The following is a 27,838-nucleotide window of genomic DNA, read 5'->3' as shown; positions in this document are numbered from 1 at the left end:
TACAGCGCTTGTTCTACCTTTCCTCTTCTTGGCTCGTTTTATCCACACCTCCTTCAGGAAGGGAGTGGACTTGCCCAGCTCCTCTCTTCACCTGGCCAATCCCCAGATTCGCTGCACGTGATTCTCACCGTGAACCGATCCAACTGTCTCTGGCTTGTTAAGCAGTCTGGGGCTAAGAGTTTGCATCAAAAATTAAAATATGAAACAGATTTGTAAAGGCTCACGGTGAGGCTGACGAGTTAATGCTAACAAAGGACTTCAGAGGGCACTGTCTTTCTTTGCTTTCAAGGAGCGAAATTTCTTAGCGCATACCAGGAGGGAAGGCGGGGGGGGGGGGGGGGGCGGGGGGGAGTGAGCTTAGAATAAAGAAGAGTCTTGGCAGTGTCTGGATACGGGGAGCGCTAGGTGGAGGCTCTTCAGCCTGTTTGAAGCATTTATCCATCTAGTGTTTAGAGGAAAGCTAGGAGGTGGGAGAGTTGGGGCAGGGAGAAAACTCTTCGGTGGATCCCTACTTGAGTTGCTTGCAGAACAGAGCCTCTGCTAAGGGGCCCTGTGACAATTCACAACTCCCTGGGCCTCAGTTTCCTAACCTGCAAAAGGAGATGGCTGGGGGCGGGGGGGTGATCTCTACCGTTCCTTCATAGATTTTATTCCAAATATCTAATAAAAACCAAACAGGCGTTTTAGGTCCCAGAGGAGATACAGCTTTCAGTGCAAAGATCAAAAATGGCTTTGGTCAAGAGTGATCGCCATGCGAGATGATTTTTCGGATCGCCCTCCTTTCCCCTGGCACGCGGCGCTTCAGACCCATGTGCTGGGCCATTTCTTTGCCGAACTCCAAACTCACACGACAGACCGATAAAGACAGGAAGGGCCCAGTCCAGCGGACGACAGAGCTCTGTCGCTAGGGAGAGGGGGCGGCGGGGCCGCTCCTTTGAGGAGCTCGCTTTGAATCAAGCGCCGGCCGCGATTGGCTGCGAAGCACGTGGTGTGCGCCCGGCGGGACAGCGCCGCGCGGCTGCTGCTCCCGGCGCCGTGGGGCAGAGTCCGGCCGCGGGTGCCGCACCCGCTGGGGCGGGGAGGCAGGACGCAAGGGAAACGCCAGGGGCTCGAGTCTGTCTGCCCCCGCCGGCGAGAAGCCCGAGGGCCCGGCTCTGCCCAACCCGCAGTGTCCCCGCAGTGACCAAATTTGTGCCCCTGCCCTTGCCCCTCTCCTCGTTCCAGGTGTTGCGCCCAGGGCGCGTGCGGCGGACCCCCAGCTCGCCCCTCGCTCCCCAATCCTGAGCATCTCGCGGACTCCGGCGTCGCGGAGCGCGCAGCCGGGCGCCTCCACTGCCAAGGGTCTCTGAGCTCCGGGACTGTCCTTTAACCGTGCTGGGCCGGAGAGGCGCAGGCACTCGGACCTGGTCAAACTTGCTCTACTCGCGGTCCCTGAGGACTGCAGCTGCTAGTGGCTTAAGCACCGTGTCCGCTTTGTCTCTCTCCACTCTCCGCAGCCCCCCCCCCCCCCCCCCCCCGCTTCCTCTCTCGATTAACTCCCCCGACACGCTCTTCTCCAGCTCTTCCCCGTCGCCGCCTCCTCCTCCTCCTCCTCCTCCTCCTCCTCGGCGGGCGGCATTCATGCGCTTCCTCCCTCCTTCCCCGGGTGTCACTCTGCATCCGCACCGTCTCCTCCCCCTTCCCCTCCCGCCGCGCCGCGCCGCTTATAGCCCGGCCCGCGGCCGCTGGGCGCAGACTGCTTGGGCAGCCAGAGAGGAGGCGGCGCGGCGGTGGCGCTGCGGAGACCAAGTCCAGACGCCAGGCGGCCGCCGGCGCGCACGAGCGCTTTCTAGCTCACTCCTCGGAGTGCCCAGCCTGCCTCCTTGCGCGGCGCCGGCGGCCAAAGGCTCGCTCTCCTTACCCGAGACGCGTTCCGGGAGACGCTCCGCGGGTCGCGAGCGGAGTCCGCGGCGTGGGGTTCGCGAGGCGCTGTCCTCTCCCCGGCGGGCGCCCCATGCGCGCTCCTTTCGCCTAGGCACTCGCCGCCGCTCTCCGGGGCTGAGACGTCCGCCTTATCGCCTCCCGCGCGGTGACCTAGGCGAGAACGCAGCTGGTCTTGCCTGACGCCGGTCGACGCCGCCGTAAGTTTCCCCCGCTGCCCCGGACCTGTTGCGGCCGCCGCGGCTTACCCCGGCCGCTCGGCCTGCGGGGGTGTGTTCGCCCCGGAGTCCGGAACTCCGACTTGGGCGGAGGTCGGGGAACTGTTCTCCGGGCGGAGACCTCGGTGGCCGCCGCTGCCCTCCCGCACCGTGCAGACGCTGGCAGTCGCCGGAGGGATCTCCTCTGGTCCGGCTCGCCGGCTCCCGGGCGAGCTTCTGGGAATCAGGGAGCCGAGCCGGGGAGGGATGAGTCTCGGTCCTCCGCCCAAAGCGGCGCTTCACTGGGGTTGGCTGTCGTTCTGCCTCGCACTTCGCAGCCCCCAAGGCCGGGCGCCCGGGATTGTTGGCCCACGTTGCACACCACCCGGCACAGGGGCGCGCCGGAGTCCCGAGCACACACGCTTCGTGAGGGCACGCTCGCGGCGGCGGAATGTCTGGGGAATGAATGAAAACTATGAAAAATCAGTTTCTTCTCGTGCAAGTATTTGGCCTTTAGTGTGACACTATGAGTTTCAAAGGACAGGAATGGGTGGGCGTGGTGGAGACGAACCTTGAAACTTGTTGGGCATGTAATTTCGTGTTGCCCGCACACGTATGGCCAGCGTGTTGAAGAGCGTTGCAAATGTTATAGAGGGCTGTATGGTCGGTTGGTTTTCTTGTTAACAGAGCCTTTCTAATGTCCTTCCATTGTTATCAGTAAGGTAAGTGCCCCAGAAGGTCTGCCTCGTTTCTCCGTTGAGTGCGTTGAGACCAGGTTGAAAACGTAAGATGTGACGGGACGCAGAGTATTGGCAGCAGGGCTTGAGTAAGGAGCATTAAGTGAACTGAAGTTACTGTAGCGAGAAGCCCGTTTGATGTTCACGGTAATAGCAGCCCTTTCTCCGTCTTCTTCATATACACAGGTTAAGTATACGTGTGCTTTTTTTTTTTTTCCCTTTTCTTTTCTTTTTTGGCTACTTACTTGGCATACAGATATTTCTGTGAGGGCTTAAAAAATGCCAGAAGGGTGATTCATTTTAGAAGGTGTGTTTAGTGACTGTATAAATGGCTTCTGCTGATATTTTGATGTTTGCATAGTTTTAAACAAGAAAGCAAGTCGTCTCCCTTGGGTCTTTAAGTTTACCTTTTATTTTAAGTAAGTACTGCTGTAGGAATGTTGGATTTTGCCTGTGACACACTTCTCCATCTGGGTGGTATCTAAGATGACAGGCTAGCCTCTTCCTTCTGGTTTTGTGGGCCAGCCTGGGAAAACGCAGAAGCATAAACACAGGAGGCATAGGGATGCAGGTCCTATATCCTCAGGTCTTCAAAACAAACTGTTTCCTTACATGTAAGCCTCGTTGTGAATGTTGTTTTACCCTGTCTGGCATGTAAGGCTCAGGGAAACATACTCTGGGCCCCAGTGTGATTCCCACTCAGTGTGGAGGCGCTGTGGTGTCCTGTACCTGGTGCAGGGAGCCTCATTCTTCAGCTAGAGGTGTGTTCACTCTTCGCTTGAGAGAAGGCAGCCTTTAAGGGTGCTTTGGAAGCATTAGCTTTAAAAAAAAAAAAGAAAGCAGAACTACTCATTTGGAATGTTGGCAAGTTTCTATATAAGGTATCGCAGTGTTCACAGCATCTTTTGAGGTTTAAGCTTAAAACCTTCCTCAAAGTACTTCAGCATCAGGGATGCTGATCTGTGTTCTAAGCCTTTGGAGACCTGGTGCATTCACATAGGTGGAGTTGGTGGTTCTTCGCAGCACTGGGGGCATGGTTCATGGTTCGGGTGGACTAGACTGTGGCTTTGCTTGAGGTAAGGGTGATGGGGGGGGCACCTTACTGTTTGTCCTGTCTTCAAGTTGCTATGGACACTAAAGCTGTCTTCCTAACACCAGAGCCCTAGAACATTGTTACTTACTGTCTTCCACTAAGCCCTGTTTATGCTAGTGAAAAGTTACATTCCAAAAGAAAAAAAACAAGTTGCATCACCTAATGCTCTGTGGCCCATGTGTCCGGGGCCCAGTTGGCACCTGCCTTTGTTGTGAGCTGTGCTGTGCCACATCTGGTCAGGAAGGGCTGCTTGGTAGGTAGCCCCGGAATCCATGGAAAATCGCTCCTTTCCGTCTATTAGCAATTACTGCACTATACACTAAAAAAATACATGTCTGAGGGGTGGAAGGAAACGAGGCAGCGGTAGGTTTCAGCTGCCTGTAAAAACTAGCTGTTCTGTGTTTTGAAACAGATACTGTAACTTACACAGTTGTTTACCCTCCTGGCCTAAACAGCTTCCTTAGGAATCCTTTGACAGGCAGGTTCTTAGAGGCTTTAGTCTTTTGAAGTAACAGAAGGATAGGGTTAACAAAAAAGAAAAGCATGTGATCCAATTTTTGAAGATAGGTGATAGGTATGTCCTATGTTTTTAACCTGTGGTTTACTTACTGAAGAAAGCCCAAGACAGCATTAGATTTTGCTATAATTTCAAAAGTACTTTAGTCAGCAAATAAATTCCAGGGTGGCCCTAAATTTACAGCGGCTGGCAACACGCACGCACGCACGCACGCACATATGCACATAGGTTTGAGTGCTTTTGATTTACATAAAGCAGGGTTTGCATTTTGAACTCCTTCTATGCACGTGCCAGTGTTTGCAGGTACACAAGAACCATCCTGGTCCTGCACTGTTGAAGCGAAAGAGAGGGATGGATAGATCCTTTGTTCTTGCAACCAGTTTTCCAAGAATTGATATAAAGCAGGAAGAACAGAAAAACAGCAGTGATGAGTATGCTACTCAAAATAGTCTTCCTTTTATGTGTGCAAATCCTCGTTTTGGAAGCTGTCCAGAGCAAGAAAGATAGGTGGTGACCATGGCTAGAATCTGTTCTGTGTTTCCACAAAAGCCTGCTGATCAATATATGGTAATGTTCATACTAGTGCCCTTTGAGGACTCTGGCGTGGTAGAATTGTCTGGTTAGAAGTCATTTGTGACATTTCAGTAAAGACCTGATTATGGAAGAAGATGGCCTAAGCCTATGATTTTAAGGTTCCATTGCCCATTTACTGTGATACACAGGGAGAGTGGATCTTACTAAAGGAATTCTTAATGGAATTAATTAGTAGGTATTTGTTTTACACATGGCTTTATGTTGCATGGGACATAAAAGCTGGTGCCCGGCCTGGCGTTACGAGAGCTGGAAGCCCGGCATTTTAAGTGGCCCACAGTGAATCAGCTGGACAAGTGCAGGGAGCTGTGAGAGTGAAACCTCCCTCATCTTGGGCTTTGCTGGTTGACATTCTCAAGGACTTCAATATCCTGGAAGTTGGCAGTCAGGTTTTCCAAGATGAACCTGCTTGCAAGCAGCGATTTCTTTTCTTTTCTTTTTTTTAAAACCGTGTTCAAATAGCTCAGCAGTGTTACAGTGAATGCCTTTCCTTATAGGTGCTTGTCTCTGACTTTGTACAGGCACGGCTATCCATTATTCCGAGCGGTAGGCGGCAAAGTGTTCTGTTTTCTCTGTTCACAGCGATTTGTTTGGCTTTGTTCTGCCGTTCTGAACATCAGGAGCATCACGTTCAATGGTTTGTTTTGTTTTGTTTTGGTTTCAGGAGTGGAAACAAAATGTCAGTCAGTGTGCATGAGAACCGCAAGTCCAGGGCCAGCAGTGGCTCCATTAACATCTACCTGTTTCACAAGTCTTCCTATGCCGACAGTGTCCTCACACACTTGAACCTTTTACGCCAGCAGCGCCTCTTCACGGATGTCCTTCTCCATGCTGGGAACAGGACCTTCCCCTGTCACCGGGCAGTGTTGGCTGCATGTAGCCGCTACTTTGAAGCCATGTTCAGCGGCGGCCTGAAAGAGAGCCAGGACAGTGAGGTCAACTTCGACAACTCCATCCACCCTGAAGTTCTGGAGCTGCTGCTCGACTATGCGTACTCCTCCCGGGTCATTATCAATGAAGAAAACGCAGAATCGCTTCTGGAAGCTGGCGACATGCTGGAGTTTCAGGACATCCGGGATGCGTGTGCGGAGTTCCTGGAAAAGAATCTGCATCCCACCAACTGCCTGGGCATGCTGCTGCTCTCTGACGCGCACCAGTGCACGAAGCTGTACGAGCTATCCTGGAGAATGTGTCTCAGCAATTTCCAGACCATCAGGAAGAACGAAGATTTCCTCCAGCTGCCCCAGGACATGGTAGTGCAACTCTTGTCCAGTGAAGAGCTGGAGACAGAAGATGAAAGGCTTGTGTACGAGTCTGCAATTAACTGGATCAGCTACGACCTGAAGAAGCGCTATTGCTACCTCCCAGAGCTGTTGCAGACAGTGAGGCTGGCTCTCCTGCCAGCCATTTATCTCATGGAGAACGTGGCCATGGAGGAACTCATTACCAAGCAGAGAAAGAGCAAGGAGATCGTGGAAGAGGCCATCAGGTGCAAACTAAAAATCCTGCAGAATGACGGCGTGGTAACCAGCCTTTGTGCCCGGCCTCGGAAGACTGGCCATGCTCTCTTCCTCTTGGGTGGGCAGACCTTCATGTGCGACAAGCTGTATCTGGTAGACCAGAAGGCCAAAGAGATCATTCCCAAGGCTGACATCCCCAGCCCAAGAAAAGAGTTCAGTGCATGTGCAATTGGCTGCAAAGTGTACATTACCGGGGGGCGGGGGTCTGAAAACGGAGTCTCAAAAGATGTCTGGGTTTATGATACCCTGCATGAAGAGTGGTCCAAAGCTGCCCCCATGCTGGTGGCCAGGTTCGGCCACGGCTCTGCTGAACTAAAGCACTGCCTGTATGTGGTTGGGGGGCACACAGCTGCAACGGGCTGTCTCCCAGCCTCCCCCTCAGTCTCCCTAAAGCAAGTAGAACACTATGACCCCACGACCAACAAATGGACCATGGTGGCCCCCCTCAGAGAAGGCGTTAGCAATGCAGCCGTGGTGAGCGCCAAGCTCAAGCTGTTTGCTTTCGGAGGTACCAGCGTCAGTCATGACAAGCTCCCTAAAGTTCAGTGTTATGATCAGTGCGAGAACAGGTGGACGGTCCCAGCCACCTGTCCCCAACCCTGGCGTTACACAGCAGCAGCGGTGCTGGGGAACCAGATTTTTATTATGGGGGGAGACACGGAGTTCTCCGCCTGCTCTGCTTACAAATTCAACAGTGAGACTTACCAGTGGACCAAGGTGGGAGATGTGACAGCCAAGCGCATGAGCTGTCACGCTGTGGCATCCGGAAACAAGCTCTATGTGGTGGGCGGGTACTTCGGCATTCAGCGCTGCAAAACTTTGGACTGTTACGACCCGACATTAGACGTGTGGAACAGCATCACCACAGTCCCATACTCGCTGATTCCTACCGCATTTGTCAGCACCTGGAAGCATCTGCCTTCTTAGACAGCAGTACCTCTTCGAGAAGGGGAGCGTGAGGTAAGAAGTCAGTGTGGCTGGAAGTAGGCGTGTCATTAAGCTACCTGTGGAGACCGAGATGTGATCATTGTAACTCAGCCCATAGAAGTAGGTCCACAGAATCTTTAAAAGAATTTGCACCCCAGAACTGAGCACACTTGTGTTGCCCACAGCTGCAAACCCCCCACCCCTCAGAAAAGCCAGCGGTTCTCAGTCTTGACTGATCCTCCTGCTCCCCCCAAGAGCTTTTCAAATTTGGCCCTCCCAGAGATTTGATTTCATTTGGTCCGGGTGGGTCCCAGGCATATCAGTATTTTTAGAAAGCTTTCTAGTGATTCAGATAGGACAGCCGGGTGGAGAACCCCTACCCAGGGTTAATAATGCCAGCTAATGTTGACGGAGCCCTCCCTGCCTGCCTGGAGCCGGGCCACATGTCTCACACGGATCATTTCATGTGATCCTGACAACAACCTCGTGAGCTATCATACTAGAGCATTTTATAGATGAAAACAACTGATGCACACAGAGGTTAAGTCAGTTGCCCAAGTCATGGGGCTTTGGAGGTGGAAGAGTTGGTCAAGAAATCAACCTGGGCACTGGAGCTTCGGGTTGAACTGCTCCTTAAGAAACCAGAGAGCCTCATATCCGTCTCAGCCCAGGAGATAATTTATTGATAATCAAATTTAGATCCCTCCAACCTTTTCTGGAATGAAGTAGGGTGTAAAAAACTGAAAGCTTAAGTTTATCCCTGGTTTGTTCCCTCCCAGATTCTTTATTGCATATTTAAAAATTTTTTTTCCCTTGGAGGGGGGGAAAGGCCCCTTTTCGGGCATTGACTAACCAACCTCAGAGGGAAATCAAGGTCTATCCTTGTAAAAGTCGCACCTGCATTGTATAAATTTGTCAGATGCGTGGCATGCTGAGACCTCTAGATGGCCTTCCACTGCGGCCTTTCAGAGTTAATCAGACAGGCTGACCCTATTGTCAGGGCTAACAAAAGTTGTCTTTCTGTGTCATATATCTGAGTCCATAATGGTCGCCTTGTGTACTTACGAGTATATAATACTCTTGGCTCAAATAATTAATAGGCCCACACAGTTCAGTGTTCGCGAAGCTAATGGCGCTTTGCTGCCCTAAAGCATCTTTAGTATTGGCCCCAGGAACCACTTAAGCGTTTCTGAGTGTAGCACGGGGCACGTGGAATGTGTTGGTTTGTTTTGGTTGGTAATGCATGGGCTTATTACTAATAATAAGAGAATAAAATGAAAACTTTGGAGGAAGTATCATGAAAAGTTGCTCATTACCTAGAGACTTTGACTCTGTTTTCCTTAGTACATTTCACATTCTCGAAGAGGATTTTCAGGGGGGAAAAGGGGAAATCTAGGGGTCTTTGTGAGCTAAGCAAAGAGGGGTTTTGACACATTTGTCTTTTCTTTCCACCTTTCTTACAGCTCCTTTTCAAACACCGCTAAAGTTGGCCTCACTGTTATGATTCATCTTTCTGGTTTTTTCATTGGTTCAGTTGTCTCCTCTAGCCTCTAACAGTTAGTACAGTTCTCAGTAATAGGATGTAACCTTGGAATGAAACTCCCTCAAAGGAGCTGGAACAGTAGAAACCTCCTGTGGGGAGCGACCGGGCTGACAGCGTCCCACACCAAACTGGTTTTTGCAGACTTGCTAGCATCTCAGTAATCCTGAGTAAACAAATGCTCTGAACGTGGTTATTTCATCTGCGATATGAGTGTGTGACTCACCTCTAAAGCAGGTTTAAAGAACCTTCTGGGCAAAAGCATCAATTAAGAGCACACTGAATTTGGTGTTAGCCCAGAACTGACTGTATTTGCATAGGAGAGCCTAAAAAATTGCCAGTGATGGTGGTGGTACCTCAGAATGGTCACTGGCAGATGGGCTGGCCCCTTTGGAGCAAGGTAAGGAAGCAGAGGCAGGAAGAGACCACGTGTGCATTCTGGTTCGAAACTGTGGACTCTGGACCGTCCTGGACTTCAGATCTGTCCTTTGTCCAATGACTGATTTAAATCTGGCTTCTCCGAGCTCAGTCCTGGTTCAGACTTGGGTGAATTGATAGATGAGGGGAGAAAGGGGGAGAAAAGTACCTTGCTCTGAGGTTTCTTTCCTCCTTCATTGGAGACCCCAGCCAGCCACGGAATTAGCTCTGTGTGTGGCAGGAAAGTGAGGCTTCTTTGATTATCATCCGCTTGTTATCTTCGTTCTTCATTGTTGGTGCCTCCTTTGGCAGCCCAGAGGATGTTGGCAAACACTTGAATTCGCCCTGTCCTGGGTGTTTGAACCTAATCGCACACTTCCGGTCCCTGGGAACCGAGCAAATAAAGTGTTAGGTCACATGGGAAACACCACCTCCCCGCCCTGGGTGCTGCCAGCCAGGGGAGAACAGAGCAACGGGAATTCGACCGGCTGGTTCGCCTTCACAAAGGGTGGGGTGGTTCTGATCAAAGCCTGTCTTGTGGTTTCTGATAGGGAGCGTGTTGGTTTAAGTTTCCAGAGTTTTCTACACATAAGAGAGTGTTAAAACACTTCAGCGGGATAGAGTGACTTTAAAAGAGGAGCTGTGCAGGTATTGGCCCTAAGCTGCGGAACCTTCCAGGACATCTCTTTGATCTTGAAATGTAGGTGCTAACGGAATTAATATGGTGTTAACAAGAAGTTTCCTTAAGGTCTAAAAGCTCATTTACCCGGGGGATTTTAACTGTCTCCTGCTGCTCTGTCAGTGGGTGGGAAGGACAGAAAGGAAATTACTTTTGATTACTCTCCCATTTTCATGGCGCTGTGTGGCCCCAACCTGACAGCACTTGGATCTCGGATGTGCCTATGTTTCTTTCCCTTTTTAGAGCCTTTCTTTCTTTCTTTCTTTCTTTCTTCCTTTCTTTCTTTCCTTCTTTTTCCTGTTTGTGTATGTACCATCACGAAATTTCATATTATTACAGTTACAAAATGCATTCTTTTGGCCTAATGTTGATATATAGGTTCCCGGGAGGTGGGGGTGGGAGAGTGACACTGTAGTCTAAGGAATGCCTTGCAAGCTTGAATCACTGTTCGGAAACTGCCAAAAGAAACAACTAATGAAATGAATCAGACTTCTGGACACACAAAAGCAAGAAGAATTCAATGCAAGTAACAAGGGGCCCCTCCTGAATTCCCTTTGTCTCCACTTAGAGTTAGCAGCAGGGATGAGATTCCTCCACTAGGGCTGGAAATGTGCTCTAGGAACAAATAGGGTGAATGCTGGGGAGACAGGCTCTCTGCAGAATTTCCTTGTATCAAAGATAGACCCACGAGAAGGGAAGGGTGGGTCGCGTGGGGAAACACCCACTCCCGTGAAATGTGCAGGCTTTGTGGTTAGGGCACCTTGAATTTCTATTCATGCTTGATGTCGGCAGATTCTGCAGATAATAACTGCGTACCATAGCTGGCATCTCCCAAGCACAGACTGATGAACTTGGAGAATAAACTCTCCAGCCTTGGGCCGTGGAGGCCTGCGATGTTGTCGTGTGAAAGGAAGCAAGACTGATTTCTGCCATACTGAATAGCAGAGATGCATTTCTTTTTTTTTAAATTTTTTTTTAAAGACTTTATTTATTTGACAGATAGAGGTCACAGTAGGCAGAGAGGCAGGCAGAGAGAGAGGAGGAAGCAGGCTCCCTGCCGAGCAGAGAGCCCGATGCGGGGCTCGATCTCAGAACCCTGAGATCATGACTTAGAGCCGAAGGCAGAGGCTTAACCCACTGAGCCACCCAGGTGCCCCCAGAGATGCATTTCGGTAAGAGGATTAATATGTCTGCCTTCTATATGGTGAATAAATTGATTTTGGAGTCCTTTATGGTAAATGGGCCAAAGAGGTTTTACACAGGAATCTTGTTTTGACCCTCCGGTGATCACTTCTCAGTGGCTCTGTTTAACCATGATGAAGGATGAATGTTGGTAGCAGAAGGTGACAACTCCTAGCAGCACCTAGATGTAGAAGTTTGCATTTGCATATATATATATATATATATATATATATAGAGAGAGAGAGAGAGAGAGAGAGAGAGAGGTTGAAGGTTTAGTAGAGAAATGAAGATTTTTTTCTTTGGACACCATCATTTCTGTGGAGCCAATCATCTCTATCTGTGCACGCACATGGATGCCCTTAATTTTTGCACACTTGCTACTGAAGACATAATTAAGACTTTTAGAAGCATTATTGACCAGCTCTGTGCTGATTTTAATTTTCTTTTTTTTTAAGATTTCAAGGCTATTAATGAGTCTTTTTTTTCCCTCTGTTTTAGCTCGCTCCATCACTTGGTGAGACAAAATGAGCTTTCTACTTTGGAGAGGTCGAATTTAATGAAGAGAGAGAAAAGAAGAAGGAAAAGAAGTTGCTACAAGACTCCTGATACAATGCATTGCACCTTGTAAATTCTCTAACTGGACATGAAGGAGGGGGTAGGGGAGGGGGTGGGATTTTCAGTGCAAGTAGCACATGGTTTAAATATGAATGAACGAACCTGTGATCTAGTCCTTGTCTTGTAATTGTGGATTAATGTCAGCGTTAATCAGCCCCTCAAAGGGAGAGAAAAGCCGGCCCTTTTCCCTTGCTGTACCATATTCAGCATTTGATTTCCATGGGCTCCACCATTTATGTGTAAAATTTGAAATGGTTGTTACCTCTCTGAGGAGCAAGCCTGAAGCCTCCACACCAGCTGCTGTTGGAGATTGAAAGCCCAACTGTGGGGCCAGGAGGGAAGCTGGCTTGGCTGGCCACAGAGTGAGGACTGCTGGACTCTCCGCTAATCTCTGAGGGGTTGAGCTCCCCAGGAAGGTTCTGAACAATGGGGACGTTGTTGGTAGGCGTTTGGTAGATGTTCTTTTCTATTTATAAGTGACTTTAAACTTTCCCTTGGCTGTTAAGAAATTTGTCGTAGATTTAGCTATTTATTGTTTGATGCCTGCATGCTGAAACGATGCTTACGATTGTCTTCACGTGTATGGGTGTGTGAATGGTTGTATGTTTTGCACAATTTTGTGGCTGTTGTGAAGTGCTTTGCTGCACAAAAATGAAAACTTGGGTGTTACAATTTGGAGCATAACTGGAGGGTGGGTTGGGAAGGGGGGATTTTGTAAATGTCAAGGCAGGGAAGGAGTACAAGACAGAAACAGATTACATCCTAGAGGTAGAGAAAGCATGGAGGTCACTTTTCTTAGACTCACTAACTTGTAATGGGGTTTCATGGGGTCTGGTATGCTGATGGCTCATGGGGTGAGGGAGAGCTTCACTGCCCTGTTCCTGTCTGAGTCACACGCTTCAATCTCAGCTACTGAAATTTGGAAAGGACCAAGTCGCCTTGCAGTTCTTTTCTTTGTGTAAAATCCTGAAATCCTGGAAAGTTCTATGGAATAGTTCTGTATATAGGGCACAGGTTAAAGGCAGTGTCCAAAGTTTATTTATTTATTTATTACCCTGTGAGAATGCTTCGCCATACCCACAGCTAACAGGAAAAAGCTGAGTTGTCACAGACGTCAATGAATTCACTCACCAGATTTGCTTGAACCCGGTGGATTCATTGTTCTCTCTTCTTGATGCACCATTTAGCAAGTATTAGGAGTTCTCTAAGACCATATTCACGTTGGGACAGTGTATACTTCAGTGCTCCCCCTCGGGTAAGTCTCTAAGAAAGAACTCTTTGGTGCGCCAAAGTGACCCGTTTGGCCGGGAAACACCAAAGAATGATGAGCAGTGGCCCCTGTTGAGAGGTGTTCCGGGATCGTTGGGAATCTGTTGTGAATACATTCTTTGCTAGTTTGAGCACTTGTTTCCTAACTGTGTGTCGTGATAGGTATTAGTGCTAGACTCAGTTAGGTGTTTGCTCAGAGGTGTCTGGGGAAGACCAGAGTTTGCAACTCAAACACCGCTTTCATCGATGTTTCTCACATTACCGTAGTTTAGAAAATAGGGCTTAAGACCGGTAACAACCTTTTACATTGTGAGTGTGTTTGCATTGTCTAGTGACAGATAAATCCTTAACATTTCTCTTTACCTGAATACTTTAGACTAATTGTACATATCCATTTGTGCCATGAGTAAGTGGGCTATAGCTGGACCAAAATAAATGAGCCATTGGGATAAAAGCATCACAATACTTTGCAGCAGTCAGTCCCTCGCTCCTAGATGTGTTCTAAGCAATGCAAATGTCTGATTGTACCCTGGCGGCATCGCGTTGGCATTATATTGTAGCAAAGCTACGGCTCTCTAGTTTATAATGCAAATCTGCCGAGATGTGTGTGTGTGTGTCACTGCGTGACTTCTGAAAGCAGGGTGAATTTTCTGCAGCTGTTTCAAAGTTGTGGTCTGTCCTTGAATCCTCTATTAATTATTGTGTGTGAGCCAGAGGGAGCCGTGGTCAGGGTGGGCCCCCAGCCTGCAGGGAACTTTCTGGACTCCCGCTCTTTGAATTGATGTAGGCATTTGGGCTCACTACTTGACCATTCTCACCCTGTGAAACGTCCCCCACTTTGAAGCAAATACAATTCACAGCACAGTGCACACAAAAACCTTGGCGTAAGACAGAGAAGGTTCTTCTTATTCTGTGGGCTGGTTGCTGTGGAAACAGATAACAAAGGGCAGCCTTCCACTTCTGGTATAATTGTGTAGCCCCCTTTTCTCTGGGCTTGACACCTGTCTGAATAAGAGTGATTAGAGCTGAATAATATCCCTCTCTTGGCTATTGAATATGTGGTTCACGTACAAAACTCTGTGTAAGTTGAAGTAAAGTGTTCATGTTCATATGTGCTTGTTTGCTACTACTACATTTTTGAGGTTTTGTAAAACTGTTATTTTTTTTTCACAATGTGAAACTGAAGGTCAAATAAATTATTAGAGATTTTCTCTTCATTGTGTGTGTGAGTCTTTATTTTAATACGACATAATTTAATCTGCCGAAAACTGGTGCCTTCTGTAGTTTAATGAACATGAGGATCATTGCAGATATTTTCTGAACGTGTTTATCTTCCCATCTAGTCACATACATTCTGGAAAGCGGTTTTGCCTGTTGAATAATTAAAATTTTTGGCTGTGAAGGATGTTTCCTGAAGCAGTGTGGAACACCTCAGTTCTGAGTTATTCATAGCTTAGAATATTAAAAATCACATACCACGTGATGGTAAGACAGCACAGGTAGTATACAGAAGGAATTTAGTTTTTAGCATCCTTGTGTGGGCTATATTTTGAGAGGGAAGCTGTGAGAGAAGGGGCAGGAGTGCAATCCCCTTTTCATCTGATCTGCCTTAGCAATCATTGAAATACGTGGGAATCTATGCATATATTTTCCCTGTCACGGCATAGAAAACCTCAAGTTTAACCCCTCTGATACACATAGCTCCTTCCAAGGTGAAAGCCACTGTTCCGGCTGGCCCAGGGTAAACATGATCACTTCCTGTCACAAGAAGATGCTCCTTTATTGCTTGGGTTGGGCCCCTTGCTCTTCTAATGTGTAGAGCAATGTCAGGCGTAGTCTTTTTTTTTGGATAGAAAATAAATACAACCTAATTAGAACTCTAGGAGAGCCCATAAGCAGACAGAATGCAATTACAGCCTTTGGACTTTCACCAAAATGCCAGAGCAGATGCCTCAGGTTTTATAGAAAGATCATCCAGTTCTGTGCTGGGTGAGTCTGGTCGAGTGCCAAGCACTTGGGAGTCTTCAGATCCCATAGGCACAGTGCTGATGCCCCATGGAAACCCCACTGATGACACCGTATACAGCACCATAGGACCGGGAAGAAGGGAAAGTTAGCAGCTAGGTTAGAGTTAGAAAGAGTTGAGGGGCGCCTGGGTGGCTCAGTGGGCTAAATCCTCTGCCTTCAGCTCAGGTCATGATCCCAGGGTCCTGGGATCAAGCCCCGCATCAGGCTCTCTGCTCATTGGGGAGCCTGCTTAACCCCTCTCTCTCTGCCTGCCTCTCTGCCTGCTAATGATCTCTATCAAATAAATAAATAAAAATCTTAAAAAAAAAAAAAGTGTTGACACATGGGATTCGGATGTTCAAAAAAGCCCTGATGCTAATCTTAAGAAGGGTTGGAAATGTTTCCTAGAGAGATGATTGGAAATCTGCCTTTCAATCTCTGGAGTTCTTTTTATCATCTCACTTGGGACATGGAGACAGATTGGGGTAAAGAAGTTACTTCAAATCCTTAATTTTCGCTAATTTGGAAATTTCATTTCATTCCTACATTCCAGTTGCCCTAAATGGTGGAGGTATTGGTTTGGATTGCCTTGAGTTGCATGTAAGGGGAATCTGGCAACGAGAGGGGTTTAACCACAGTGATGAAACTGCTGGGAAGCTGCCAGTCCGTGGTGGCACGGCTACCCCACGAGGCCATGGAGGTCTGAGGCTGCACCCGCTTTGCCATCCTGGACATGATTTTTGGTTCTCGTGTCTGCTTTCATGGCTTTCAGGACAGCAGAAATGAGGACAGACTTAAATGGGAATAAGTATGTGTCAGATGAAGCTCTTCCCTTCTCTTGGGACAGTAATAGTTTTCCCGAAAGACCCACCTAGGAGATTTACACTTACCTATGGTTGGCCACTACCGGGTCATGTGACCTTCCATGGAACTAAGGGATACTGAGGAGAGGGCTATTTTCGTTGGGACACACTGTCACCCCACACAGAAATGTGATTTTGTTAGTGAGGATGAAAGGCAGGGTGGATGGATTGGAAACTGCACAGCATCTGTTCTGGTGGATAATCAAAGGGTAACTCTAAACCGTAGCCCCGTTGATTGAGTGATTACGATGTGCTGGGACTATGCTAAGGACATGCTTCACAATCATTTCTTAGTCCTCACAACAAAAGTTGGTAATTTTTTTTTTGACACACAGAGAGACACAGGAGAGAGAGCGAGAGAGCAAGAGAGAGAGCCTGCACAAGCAGGGGGAGCAGCAGACAGAGGCTGAGGGAGAAGCAGGCTTCCTGCTGATCAGGGAGCCCCACGCGGGGCTCGATCCCAGGACCCTGGGATCTTGACCTGAGCCAAAAGCAGGGGCTCAACCAATGGAGTCACCAGCTGCCCCAATGCAGAGCTTTCTTAATATCTCCAAGCCTCAGCTCCTTCATTTATAAAAAACAGATTCATATTCTCTAATAGGAAGATTTAATAATACCATAAATTTAAGAGAAAGCACTAAGCTCTGTGCCTGGCACATAGTAGGTTCTCACTGGTTTTCAGCCATCGGTTTTTCAACACTACTGGGTGAAATACCTCTGCTAAATCTGAGCGTCTGTTCCATGTAAGGGCTTGTGTTCAAGGTCTGGATGCCCATCACGTAATTCTGTCTTCATAGCAACCTTGATGGTAGGCACTGCTATTACCCTCGTTTTGTAGATGAAGAAACAGGTTTTGAGAGATTATCTAACTTGCCCAAGGGAGTGGTGGAGCCTGGGTTTTAAGGCATGCTCTCCAACCTGCTCCTCTCCATCCAGGAATGTAGAGGAGAAGTGACTCACAGGGCTGAGGCTGGCTGTGGCTAACCCAGGGCTCTTTGCGTCCACCATGTCCAGGAAGCCTTGACTTTAGAAGAGCCAAGGACTCTGCAGCTGGAGAGTCCTGCCCTCAGACCTGAGAACTAAAGAAGCACATGGAAGGACTCTACATGTGACTCAAAATGTTCCTTGACGATGTGTTCTGAAGATAAGACTGTGGAGAATTTAAAAATAAATGCCCCTGCCTCCCCCAGTGGTCGTTACATTTGATAGTTCACTGAACTGCACAGGCTTATGCTATGTGTACGCTTCTACTCGTACAGCTTTTCTTTACTGAAAGACTGAATATACGACGGACAATAGCCAGAGAGTAACAGGAAGAGAACTCTGACCCGTGATCTGCAGCAACCAGTTCAGGAGACCAAAATCTATGGTGGCTGGGCTGCAATGACTAGTCAGACCTGTGGGAGTCAGACCACTCTCTCTAGCAATTGATTCAGCCAAACAACGATCCATGTGATAATTGGCTCAAAATGGCCAGGATTTTGGTTGATAATGGAAACCTTCCCTAATATTTGTCCTTGCTTCCAACCGAGGACCAGTCAGAAACCGTCCAGTATGCCCCCTAACCATCACACAGGATGCCCTACTTTTAATTAGCCCACCGACAGCTTCCCCACACCACCTGCCTCCAGTCAGAGCATCTCTGAAGCCTTCCCTTTTCTCCCCTATAAAGCTTTCCCACTCCTCAGTGTGCCCTTTGAGTATCTGCCAAAATGCACTGACAGTGGCTGACTCTTGCTAGAGTGAGCTCTGAATAAATAGCCTTTGCCTGCTCTCATGTGGCTGGTCTTTGTTTACGTCCACAGACAAAGTGTTTGTTCAGTAAAATAATTAAATATTTCAATAAAAAGGTTCATAAAAATGAAGTGGGGACCAATACTGTGGGTTCTGGGTAAACTGGGTGTTCAGAGGGAGGCGGTTTTATCCTGAATGTCGGAATAGAATGAAATGTGCACAATACGTAGAGTAGGAGAAAGATGAATTTTGAGTTAATGGGGTTGAGATTAGGGCATCTGGTTTGCCACAAGGAGAGCAGTTGCTTTGTTTGGGAATATTTTGAATAAAGTGAGAACACTTAAGTAACTTTTACAGCCATATTCATGGTGCACATGGATGTATGAATAAATGCAAAAATTTAGCAGTTAATTCCTGGTCGTGCCTGTCACAAATCTTAAGTGCTTCGCCTGTCTGACACGTATTCAGACAAGCCATCTGTCCTGCATTTGAGTTTAATCACAGACAATGAATTTTAAAGCTCTGTTATTTGTCAGACATTGGACCACTAAGTTTAAGACCTAACTTGCAGAGGGAAAAAATGTATGTCGAGGCATGACTATGAATTAAAAGTAAATTGACTAAGTAAATTATAAATCTACCATAATCTTGTCCAGCTCCGTTTACAGCCCAGCTTGCTTTGTGACTCCAGGAGAACCAAAGGAGACAAAGTTTCTCTCTCTCTCCCTCTCTGGTCCTGTTTCCTTGGCAACCTAATCTTTATCTGATGAAAGATGGAGGTCTGCATCGAGGAAAGGCAGTTGGAATTTCAGCAAAGTCTCTCACTAATCTTTCTCCTGCCTTATCAAATGATTTGTTTTGTTACAAGAAGTTATTTTACACCCACCTTTTAGATGGCACTGGGGGGTTGTTTACTGGATATCCTGGAAGGGCTGAGAGAATGTTTCCACATAACACTGTAACCACAAAGAAGATGAAATCAGCCTCTTGGTGGACACAAACTAGGCACCTGCAAAGTGAGAACTAAAATGTCTCTTGGGGCACCTGGCTGTGAAGCTTGATCTCCAGGTTATGAGTTCAAGCCTCATGTTGGGCTCAGAGATTACTTCAAAACAAAACAAAACAAAACAAAAAACAACAACAAAAAACCTCTCTGTCTCTGAGGTTCTAACTAATCATACACAAGCTCTAAATTGCAAACACCCCTGTCCCTCTCAGCCACCCACGTACATTCTGGCAGAGGCATCGCTGCCAGGAGAACCATTTTGAAAGAATGAATCTTGGAATTTTGAAATCATTTGTACACTGTGAAGGAAAGGAAGGGAGAAAGAGGAAGAAGGTGGAGGATACCCTCAGGGGGATGTGTCTGGTGGGCGGTGGGCCACTTCACATCCCTTTCAGGGACTTCCTGAGAGTGCACTTGCTGAGCACACAGGTGGGGGTTAATCAACACCGTCTTTCAAAATGAAAACACCTAGGCCCCTTTTGGGGGGCTGTTAGTCATTTACAGGTTTATATGAAGAGGGCCAGTCTGAAGGGTGGGCGTAGGTTGGGAGTGCTGACAAACTGTGTCAGGGAACTCGGGCGTGCCTTGCCTGAGTGGGACTCAGACACTGAGACACACCCAGGAGAACCCCAGGAGTTAGGAAGACTGTAGGTGTAGTAGTAGCAGGTGGGAGAAGAATGAGAGAGGCAACATTTTATGCCCAAAATATTATGGTTGGGGTGGGGGATGAATAAGAAGAGCACAGAAAAATTTTAAGGCTGTGGAACTATTCTGTATGATGCTATGAAGGTGGATACCTATCATTATATGTTTGTCAAAACTCATAGAATGTACATCGCCATGAGGGTACGTGTCCCTTGCTCTGAACTACCAACTTACAACTCACACTGTCTGAGCCAACTCACTCGTCACTTAATGCTGGTCTATGTTTTGACTAATACCTGTACATGAATATCTGTACTCACAGTGTAAATGCTAACTCTGAGACTTTATTTCTGCCAACATTTTCCCTCCACAATGCTTAGCATTCAAAATTTAATTTACTTCAATTTAATTACTGTAATATATTTTTAAATTTCCCTTTTTCAGGTATTTGTCTGGAGCAGAAAACTAATTTTGGAAATGGCTAAATGGGTGTACAGATGCCCACGTGTTGATGAGAAATTCATTTCCTCATTCATTGGTTTATTCGCTGGGAAAAAAATTAATTCCATTTGCTGGAAGTGCAGAAATGTTCAGAGAGATAAACCAAACTTTATTCAGGAAGAAACATGGGTGTTTCAAAAAGTTTTACCAGAGCTGATTATAGATGGCTCAGAAGGGAAACGGAATGTTTCTCTTGGATGTCAGTAGGTTGGCCTTGATGGCCAGTTCTAGGGCAGACCTCCCTGAACATTCTGTGAAGAGGCACCTTTAGGCCTCAGTATCCCTGAGGGTAGAGAAGTGTGGTGGGCTGTGTGGGCACAGTGGATGGGGTGGCTGTGGCTGTCCTTCCTTTCCAGCAAACTGGAAAGAAGGTTGTGAGGAGGAATTTATGTAAGACAGTGACTGTCTTTGCAATCGCCAAAAGGCACTCATAGCTTCTCTTGCCCTCCAAGTATCATGATAAAGACAGAGAACCATGGAGTCCTGCGGTGTCTTGGTTGGCTCTGCTTGTGCTCAGACATGTGGCATTCAGTGTGTTCCTCAGGGTGATAGCTGTCATTAGTAAATCTTGTCTAACCTCTGAGGACAAGGGATGGGCATGCCTCCTTTCTCTTTATCACTGGGAGTGTAGGAGCTCTCCAAAACAGGGAGGAAAGATGCTACCTTTGAGGCAGGGAGGAGCTGCTACAGTTGTACCTGGAAACCAGGGGCCAGGCGTTAGCCCTCAATGGGAAGCAAAAGGGAGAGTATTTTTTTTTTTAAAGATTTTATTTGTTTATTTGACAGAGATCACAAGTAGACAGAGAGGCAGGCAGAGAGAGAGAGAGGGAAGCAGGCTCCCTGCTGAGCAGAGAGCCCCATGCGGGACTCGATCCCAGGACCCTGAGATCATGACCTGAGCCGAAGGCAGTGGCTTAACCCACTGAGCCACCCAGGTGCCCTAGGGAGAGTATTTGAGAGGGAGAAGATCTGGTCATCTCTGCTCTCTCCAGGTTGGTTTATGCCCTGACAGCCCCGTTCACAGGGCACAGAAAGGCATGAGGGAGTCTATGATGGACGTAGCATTAGAATCTATAAGCTGTGGGACAGAACAGAACCCGCAAGGCAGGTAAGGTAAGAGAGTGGACAGACGGAGCAGCTTATTCGTACCCAGCATGGAAGCGCCACCACCATGGGGCAATGGCAGCATTCAGAAGAGCACTCCGCGTCCTTCCTTCCTCACGTCACACAGGTCCGTGTGATCTGAGCTGTCTCCCTGGCTTCTCTGGCCCTCTCCTTATTTGCCACTGTCTTTCTTTCTAGACATCTCTTGCTGGTCTATTCTCATCCTGACATCAGCCCTTGGATTTCCAAACCAATCCAAGAGGATTAAAGTTGAAGACTAAGATGGAAAGACTAAGATGCCCACCTATCGTCCTGCCTGGTGGCCCTGTGATTTCCTGGGGACAGGACACATGTAGGGGCAAGCGACAGATTTTTTGGAAGAGATTCGATGGCCCCAGTGGCCCGGCTTTTAACATCTTCCTCTCAAAGGGCCAGTTTCTTCACTTTCTTTCTTTTTTTTTTTTTTTTTTAAGATTTTATTTATTTATTTGTCAGAGAGAGAGAGAGAGAGAGAGAGTGAGCACAGGCAGACAGAGGCAGAGGGAAAAGCAGGCTCCCCACAGAACAAGGAGCCCGATGTGGGACTCGATCCCAGGACGCTGGGATCATGACCTGAGCCGAAGGCAGCTGCTTAACCCACTGAGCCACCCAGACGTCCCTCTTCACTTTCTTTTTTATATGTGGGGAGATGATGGAACGTGTTGGAAAATGTCTCAGCATTTGGCAATGATCTGCCTGAGCATAGTGCTAGGATTGCTCTGCTCACAACTAAGCTGCAATTTTAGGCAGAATTTGCAGAGCATCTCAGCGTTTAACAGCTCACGAAAACTTGGCAGTGATTTCAGGCTGCATAACATCTGCTTATTTCATTTTGTTACAAGTCACCTGGGCAAAAACTTCCTCACTCTGGCCTGTAAATGAGCTCATCCCCAATTAGAACACTCCGGTTTGTAGCAGTAGCAATCGTCCCCGAGCCATCTATAACGAAGCCTTAAAGCTAATGGCACTTCTCCGTGCTAGCAAAACAAAACCATTATTTTTCTTCGTAGCTCAGATGGGTGATTTGATAGTGTCTTAGCAGCTCTACAAGCTTATTCTCTGAGGAGGGAGTAGTGTTTTCTTAGTAGAAACTTTTTTTTTTTTAATCTGGAAATTTTGAACAAAATTATTTGGGAGCCATTTAATGTGGATTTAAAAATAATGTGGTTCTGTACCAGCTTAGCACTCTCTGATCATTTTATTTTATTATTTTTTAAAAGCTTTTTTTGTTTATTTGTCAGAGAGCACAAGCAGGCAAAGTGGCAGGCAGAGGCAGGGGGAAAAGCAGACTCCCCGCTGAACAAGGAGCCCACTCGGGACTTGATCCTAGGATTCTGGGGTCATGACCTGACCTGAAGGCAGCCACTTAACTGACTGAGCCACCCACACATCCCTCTCTGGTCTTTTTTTTTTTTTTTTAAAGATTTTATTTATTTATTTGACAGAGAGAGAGAGATCACAAGTAGGCAGAGAGGCAGGCGAGGGGTGGGGGGAAGCAGGCTCCCTGCTGAGCAGAGAGCCCATTGCAGGGCTCCATCCTAGGACACTGAGATCATGACCTGAGCCAAAGGCAGAGGCTTAACCCACCGAGCCACCCAGGTGCCCCCATCTCTGATCATTTTAAAAAGCATGACTATTGTGTCTATTCAAGATTTTCCAATGGAGACCTTTGAGGACTGTTATTAAATAGGTACCAAGTATACTGAGCTCCACAGTTATTTTTCTTCCCATTTTCCTCCAGACGGCTATAATATTCCTCAGGAAAAGTATGCTGTTTGAATGCATCTGCGAGCATCTCCCTGCTTTAGAAGCGGTAGGAAGCCCAGGTTGGTCATCTTCAGTTTATTATGTATCCTGACCCCACATCAGATGTCCTTCTTCAAGGTCAGCTCTCTGTTTCCAGTATACAGTTTTAGAGGAGCAGCAAAGGACAGTGACTTGGAGAAGACAGCAACTGATGCCACTGTCTTGGCACTGTTGGCCAGGACCAGAAAAGACCCTGCCAGCCTTCACGGCGGGCTGCTTTAGCGTCCTTTGGCCAGAGTCGACAGGGCAGGAAATGATGGAAAGTCATCTGAGCTGGGGCCCAACCAAAAAGTTGGCTAAAAAGTTCCTTCTTAGCACTCCATGCTGGTTTTCTCTGAACTGGTTCTTTACGCTGAGACAAAACTCTCATAATATCATGGGATCAGAACTGATCATCAGTCTGGGACTGGTAGTTGACCTTGAATCTTGACTCTGGGCCTGTGCTTAATTTTCTGTGGTGACAATGAAAGCTCATTAAAAAGCTGACACATCATTTTCAGCCTTGAGCTCATCTCTGTGATTCACTTCAATGTCTTAAGGAAGGAGAAGAAACCAAATTAATCACAGGAAAAAAAATAGAAGAAACTTTTGGGGGCCTCCCTTTTTATGTCATAAAGTTATTTGTAACTTGAGAGTTATTAAACGATCCCACTAAGAGCCCTTCTGTTGAAATGTTAACAGCAGGAGACAAGTTAAACCTACTCAGAGTGCTGTCCGTCACCCACTTGAAGCGTTACTGAGGAGCGAAAATCGATTCTCTGACAGCCACACGCCTTGCTGCAAATTCATCCTTAGCATTGAACTGAAGGAGAAATGACAGCTGATGAAGAAGTTTTTTAAATGCAGAAAAAGTTGACTGGAGAGTTTTCATGTTTCAACTTGATAAAAATATTGCCAAACTTTTTTTTTTAAACCAAAATTAAAATATCTAAATAACTTGGGCTATTCCCTTTATGCCACAGTGCATAAAATTACATTTATTTAAGTAGTAATAAACACTCCATTGTTATTTAACTGGCTAATCCTAATTTCAGATGGGAATATTTTCCAGGGAATTTGAAGAATCATTTTTTTGAGGTGAGGCTTGGGTCTCTGTGGGGCACCCATGATGGGAGGGTCTGCAGAAATACGGCCAAGGCCCAGAGGAAAAAAGAAGAGAGCGTGTTAGCTTGCCACTAGGAAGTAACCACCCGGCGTTTGAAAAATCAGATTCCTCCTTTAAGCCATTTATTATGTTACAAATTTTTGAAAGCCTTTAGGAATGACTTACGTTGAAAAGCTGATAAGCAAGAATTGTTTGAAATTTGAGGCCCTAGAGGGGGAGTTCACCTTGATGGGTGCCGTTTTTGTGCTGGCCTCTAAAACTGTGTGATGGAAATATAGTTGATCCTAATCCCATACACACTTGGCTTCTGATGAATGTGGTGCAGGGTGGATCATACTATACTTGCTAACCTGCAACTTGCGTTTTTCTCTTAATATGCCATTCAGTTCTTTCCCTGTGAATATCACAGATGATATTCTCTGATATTCTGATTCAGAATCTTGTTCTCTCTTCCTGAAAGGGGGTTGGACATTGGGAAATTAGGAATAAGCCTCCTCAATCCCAGCTGCCTTATAAACTCTTTTGCACTTTCCTTCTAACTGCCTCGATTGGATCCTTTGCTAGTTTAGATCCAGGTTCCAAACATATATGAATGGACGCAATCAGCAAATATATTCTCAGTGGCTTGGCTATGGACAGAACTTTACACACACACACACACACACACACACACACACACACACACACAGATTTATTTATTTGAGAGAGAGAGAGAGAGAGAGCGTGTGTGAGTGAGCACACAGTGGGGAGGGGCAGAGGGAGAGGGAGAGAAAGAATCCCAAGCAGACTCCGTGCCGAGCAAGGAGCCTGATGTGAGGTTCTGCTCTATCCGAGGACCTGAGCTGAAACCAAAAGTCTGATGCTAAACGGACAGCACCACCCAGGCATCTCCGGACAGAACTTCTTAATACAAACTCTCATAAGCTTTATTTTACAGAAGAGTCTGTTGGCAAAGTGCTCAGACCTCCAAACCACTCTACTTGACACCTTTGCAACGCATTTGATGCCACCATTGTGGTGTGGAGCCTCAGTACCGCTCAGCCTCTCCCAGGGATGCGCCAGGATCTCTGTGGAGCCCCGCTGTCATGGATGTAAGATGTATGTCAGTGGTACCCAGGACAGAAGGAAATCAACATGCAGAGTCTTTGCCTCGGTTAACTGGTAGACCGTGGGGAGTCTTCCTGCTTTTAACAGCAACATGGATATTTTTATAAAAGTTTTCTCCGAAGTACAAATGACCTGATGAACAAAGAGATGAGCCGTTTCTTTTTTAACTCTATTTTTAGTTTTGAATTAAGTGACTGTAATAAAAATGTACCCATTTGTTTCCTGAAAGAATGAAAGTTGAGTGGATAAAAGCATTTCTTTCTTAAACTTATGTCTTTCTTGGGGTCTAGGGTTTTTTTTTTTTTAATTGTGACACGAAGTCTCTAAGTCACGAGAGGAAGGCAAGCAAACCCTGTGCTGTAACAGGGACACCTGGCTTCATCTGATTTTCCTAGCTTGCAATTACATCAACCTCTGTCACTAGCTGCAGAATGGGTTCAATTATGCAGTGTCTTTAATCCGGAATATCTCTGGACTTGAGAAACATTATTGCTTTAATTATCACCACACCCCTAGGAGGAACCAGAGGTAGAAACTCTGACCAGCATCCCAGTATTACAGGGGAAGGAGTTAAAAGGAAGGGCTACCGAGTGACTAGACAGACAGCCTCTGAGGCCTGGAGGCAGCAAGCGTGCCGACTCGGAGGCGCTGGGTTCAGACTTATAGGTCCTGGTCTGTGTTTCTGTGTTGACTGTCCAGTGAGTAAGATAGTTGATGAGCCTGAGGCACGCTGAGGTAATACATCAACAATGGATTTGAATGGAGTCAAGAACTGGGTACATAATCCTCATTCTGGCTTTACTGACCCAAAAAGAACACTCTCCATGTACAAGGGAACACTAAGTAGCTTCAGCGGATTTTGAGTCACCGGTTTGGGGCAGCCCGGTCAGAAACTTAGACCAAGTGATTGCTCACTGGTCTTGCTTTTGGACTGTTCTCTGTAGTCCCTTAGGCCAGCAAAAGCTCACTCGCATGCTCTCCCTCACCGCCCCCCGCCCCACGCACACATACCCTCCAGCTCTGCTCTGGCTGTGTGGATCTTTTTCAGTTGACAATTAAAGGAGGACCACAATTCTATGATATTAAGAATTAAATTAAAACCATATTTCACCTAAAAAACATCTCAGAAGACAGAGTGCCTGGTGCTACTGAACCAGCTTATTATCTTCCTGGGCAGCCGACATCTCTCAGAGCTCAAGAGGCAACATGGGCTCTGGATGTGGAGGCAGCAGGAGAGTCGGAAGGCCAGGCCCTGCTGGGTTGTGTCCACGTCTCACATTTAGCAAGTACTTAGTGAGGGACACGCGGTATGGTGGGAGGACAATATGGCAGAAAGTACTGAAATGCCATAATACTACATGGAACCACTCTTTTATTCATTATGTGTGAGAAGCAGTCAGTCAGATGTCCTATTGAGTGTCTGGTACTGCAGCTTCTCTGGGGCAGGCAGTGTTTCTGCTGGGTAGGACAGGGTCTTAATGTGGAGAAACCCTAAAGAGATCACCTAGTCCAGAGGTTCTCATACCAATCAGACAGAGTTATTATTCTTTTTTTAAAAGATTTTATTTATTTGACAGAGAGATCAGAAGTAGGCAGAGAGGCAGGCAGAGAGAGAGGAGGAAGCAGGCTCCCCGTTGAGCAGAGAGCCCGACGCGGGTCTCAATTCCAGGTCCCTGAGACCATGACCTGAGTTGAAGGCAAAGGCTTAACCCACTGAGCCACCCAGGCGCCCCAAATATTTTTTTTAAAGATTTTATTTATTTATTTGGGAGAAAGAGAGCATGAGAGGGGAAAGATCAGAGGGAGAAGCAGACTCCCTGCTGAGCAGGGAGCCTAATGTAGGACTTGATCCCAGGACTCCACGATCATAACCCGAGTCCAAAGCGGTTGCTAACCAACTGAGCCACTCAGGTGCCCTTACTACGAATATTTTATAATTTTTCTCTTTACTACCCTAAATTAAAATTACCACACAATATAGTGCCCAATGTCCAAAAACCGTGATAATGCTCTGTATCAGAAGCTGAGATGGCATCAGAAGGCAGGAGAAGGATATCCCATACATTCCCAGGATCGACACATGTAGTAGAGAGAAAGAAGCAGGATGGGGCTGAGGGAGAGGTGGGCCTGTGCCTGAAGGCAGTCTCACAAATGACACAGCAGATCCTACAGGGAGCTCTAGACTTAGGGTGATCCTGATGAATTGTGCCCAACCAAAGCCTTCCTAACACCCCTGGCCACCCCCCCCCCCCCCCCAGTGATGGTCAATGGATGCAGGTAACTTCTAGGAAGGAGTCAGCCCCCTGGAGACCAGAGCCACTGGGAAGGGGTGGAGACACTCAGCTATGGGCTGTCCGCAGTCAACATTCTAGGAGCTGTGGAAGCCCTGAAGCAGAGACCTAGAGGGAGCCCCCAGGGTCTAGCACAAACTGTAATAGAAAGGAAAAACAATGGGAAAGTAATTCCTAATAAAAGCATATGTATTTCTCACGGGAGGTAACTAAAAGACGTTGTGAAGTGTTCCGATAATTGCAAATGTTTTTAACGAATTCGTTTGGGCTTAAAAGAAGACCGTACTCAACTGAATATGGCCAACACTTTCTCTTTATATCTGGCACTTGGAAATAAGGGCTAGGTGAGTATATATGTGTCTATACTTGAATGGTGACAATTACGTATGCAGACTGATATGCTGTCCCTGGAAGGTGACTGAAAAG

General features: G+C 47.2%; 3 protein-coding genes and 1 long non-coding RNA gene across 5 annotated transcripts in view; 1 reads left to right on the top strand and 3 right to left on the bottom strand.

The window, feature by feature from the left end:
• The window catches only part of HEXB (hexosaminidase subunit beta), a 68,265-nt gene extending 66,237 nt beyond the window's left edge, over positions 1–2,028 (bottom strand). The window contains exon 1 of the mRNA XM_047730477.1: positions 1,901–2,028. Within this exon, the coding sequence (XP_047586433.1) occupies positions 1,901–1,995 (95 nt within the window). The 5' untranslated portion in view covers positions 1,996–2,028. The remainder of the gene's footprint in view (positions 1–1,900) is intronic.
• ENC1 (ectodermal-neural cortex 1) lies at positions 1,982–11,887 on the top strand. 2 transcript variants are annotated; one of them, XM_047730475.1, is made up of 3 exons: positions 1,982–2,120; positions 5,720–7,535; positions 11,819–11,887. In XM_047730475.1, exon 2 carries the CDS (start codon positions 5,733–5,735, stop codon positions 7,500–7,502), a length of 1,770 nt encoding a protein of 589 aa, XP_047586431.1. In that variant the 5' UTR covers positions 1,982–2,120; positions 5,720–5,732; the 3' UTR covers positions 7,503–7,535; positions 11,819–11,887. The 2 variants fall into 2 exon arrangements, with proteins under 2 accessions (XP_047586431.1, XP_047586432.1); XM_047730476.1 differs by lacking the exon at positions 1,982–2,120 and adding an exon at positions 2,942–3,040.
• LOC125101181 (uncharacterized) lies at positions 2,052–3,889 on the bottom strand. The gene is made up of 3 exons (XM_047731795.1): positions 3,794–3,889; positions 2,689–2,773; positions 2,052–2,572 (listed from the first exon to the last, which is right to left on the bottom strand). The coding sequence occupies exons 1-3, from the start codon at positions 3,887–3,889 to the stop codon at positions 2,052–2,054; spliced, it is 702 nt and encodes a 233-aa protein (XP_047587751.1).
• On the bottom strand, positions 7,523–18,764 carry LOC125100333 (uncharacterized). Its single transcript, XR_007127503.1, has 3 exons — positions 18,695–18,764; positions 9,629–9,844; positions 7,523–7,579 (listed from the first exon to the last, which is right to left on the bottom strand). It is a non-coding gene; the product is annotated as an uncharacterized LOC125100333 (long non-coding RNA).
• Between the last annotated feature and the right edge of the window lie 9,074 nt (positions 18,765–27,838).

Source organism: Lutra lutra, chromosome 5, assembly GCF_902655055.1.
Source record: "Lutra lutra chromosome 5, mLutLut1.2, whole genome shotgun sequence".
NCBI lineage: Eukaryota > Metazoa > Chordata > Mammalia > Carnivora > Mustelidae > Lutra > Lutra lutra.
The sequence above is the reverse complement of the archived record's forward strand: the minus strand, read 5'-3'. Positions and strand labels throughout refer to the sequence as shown.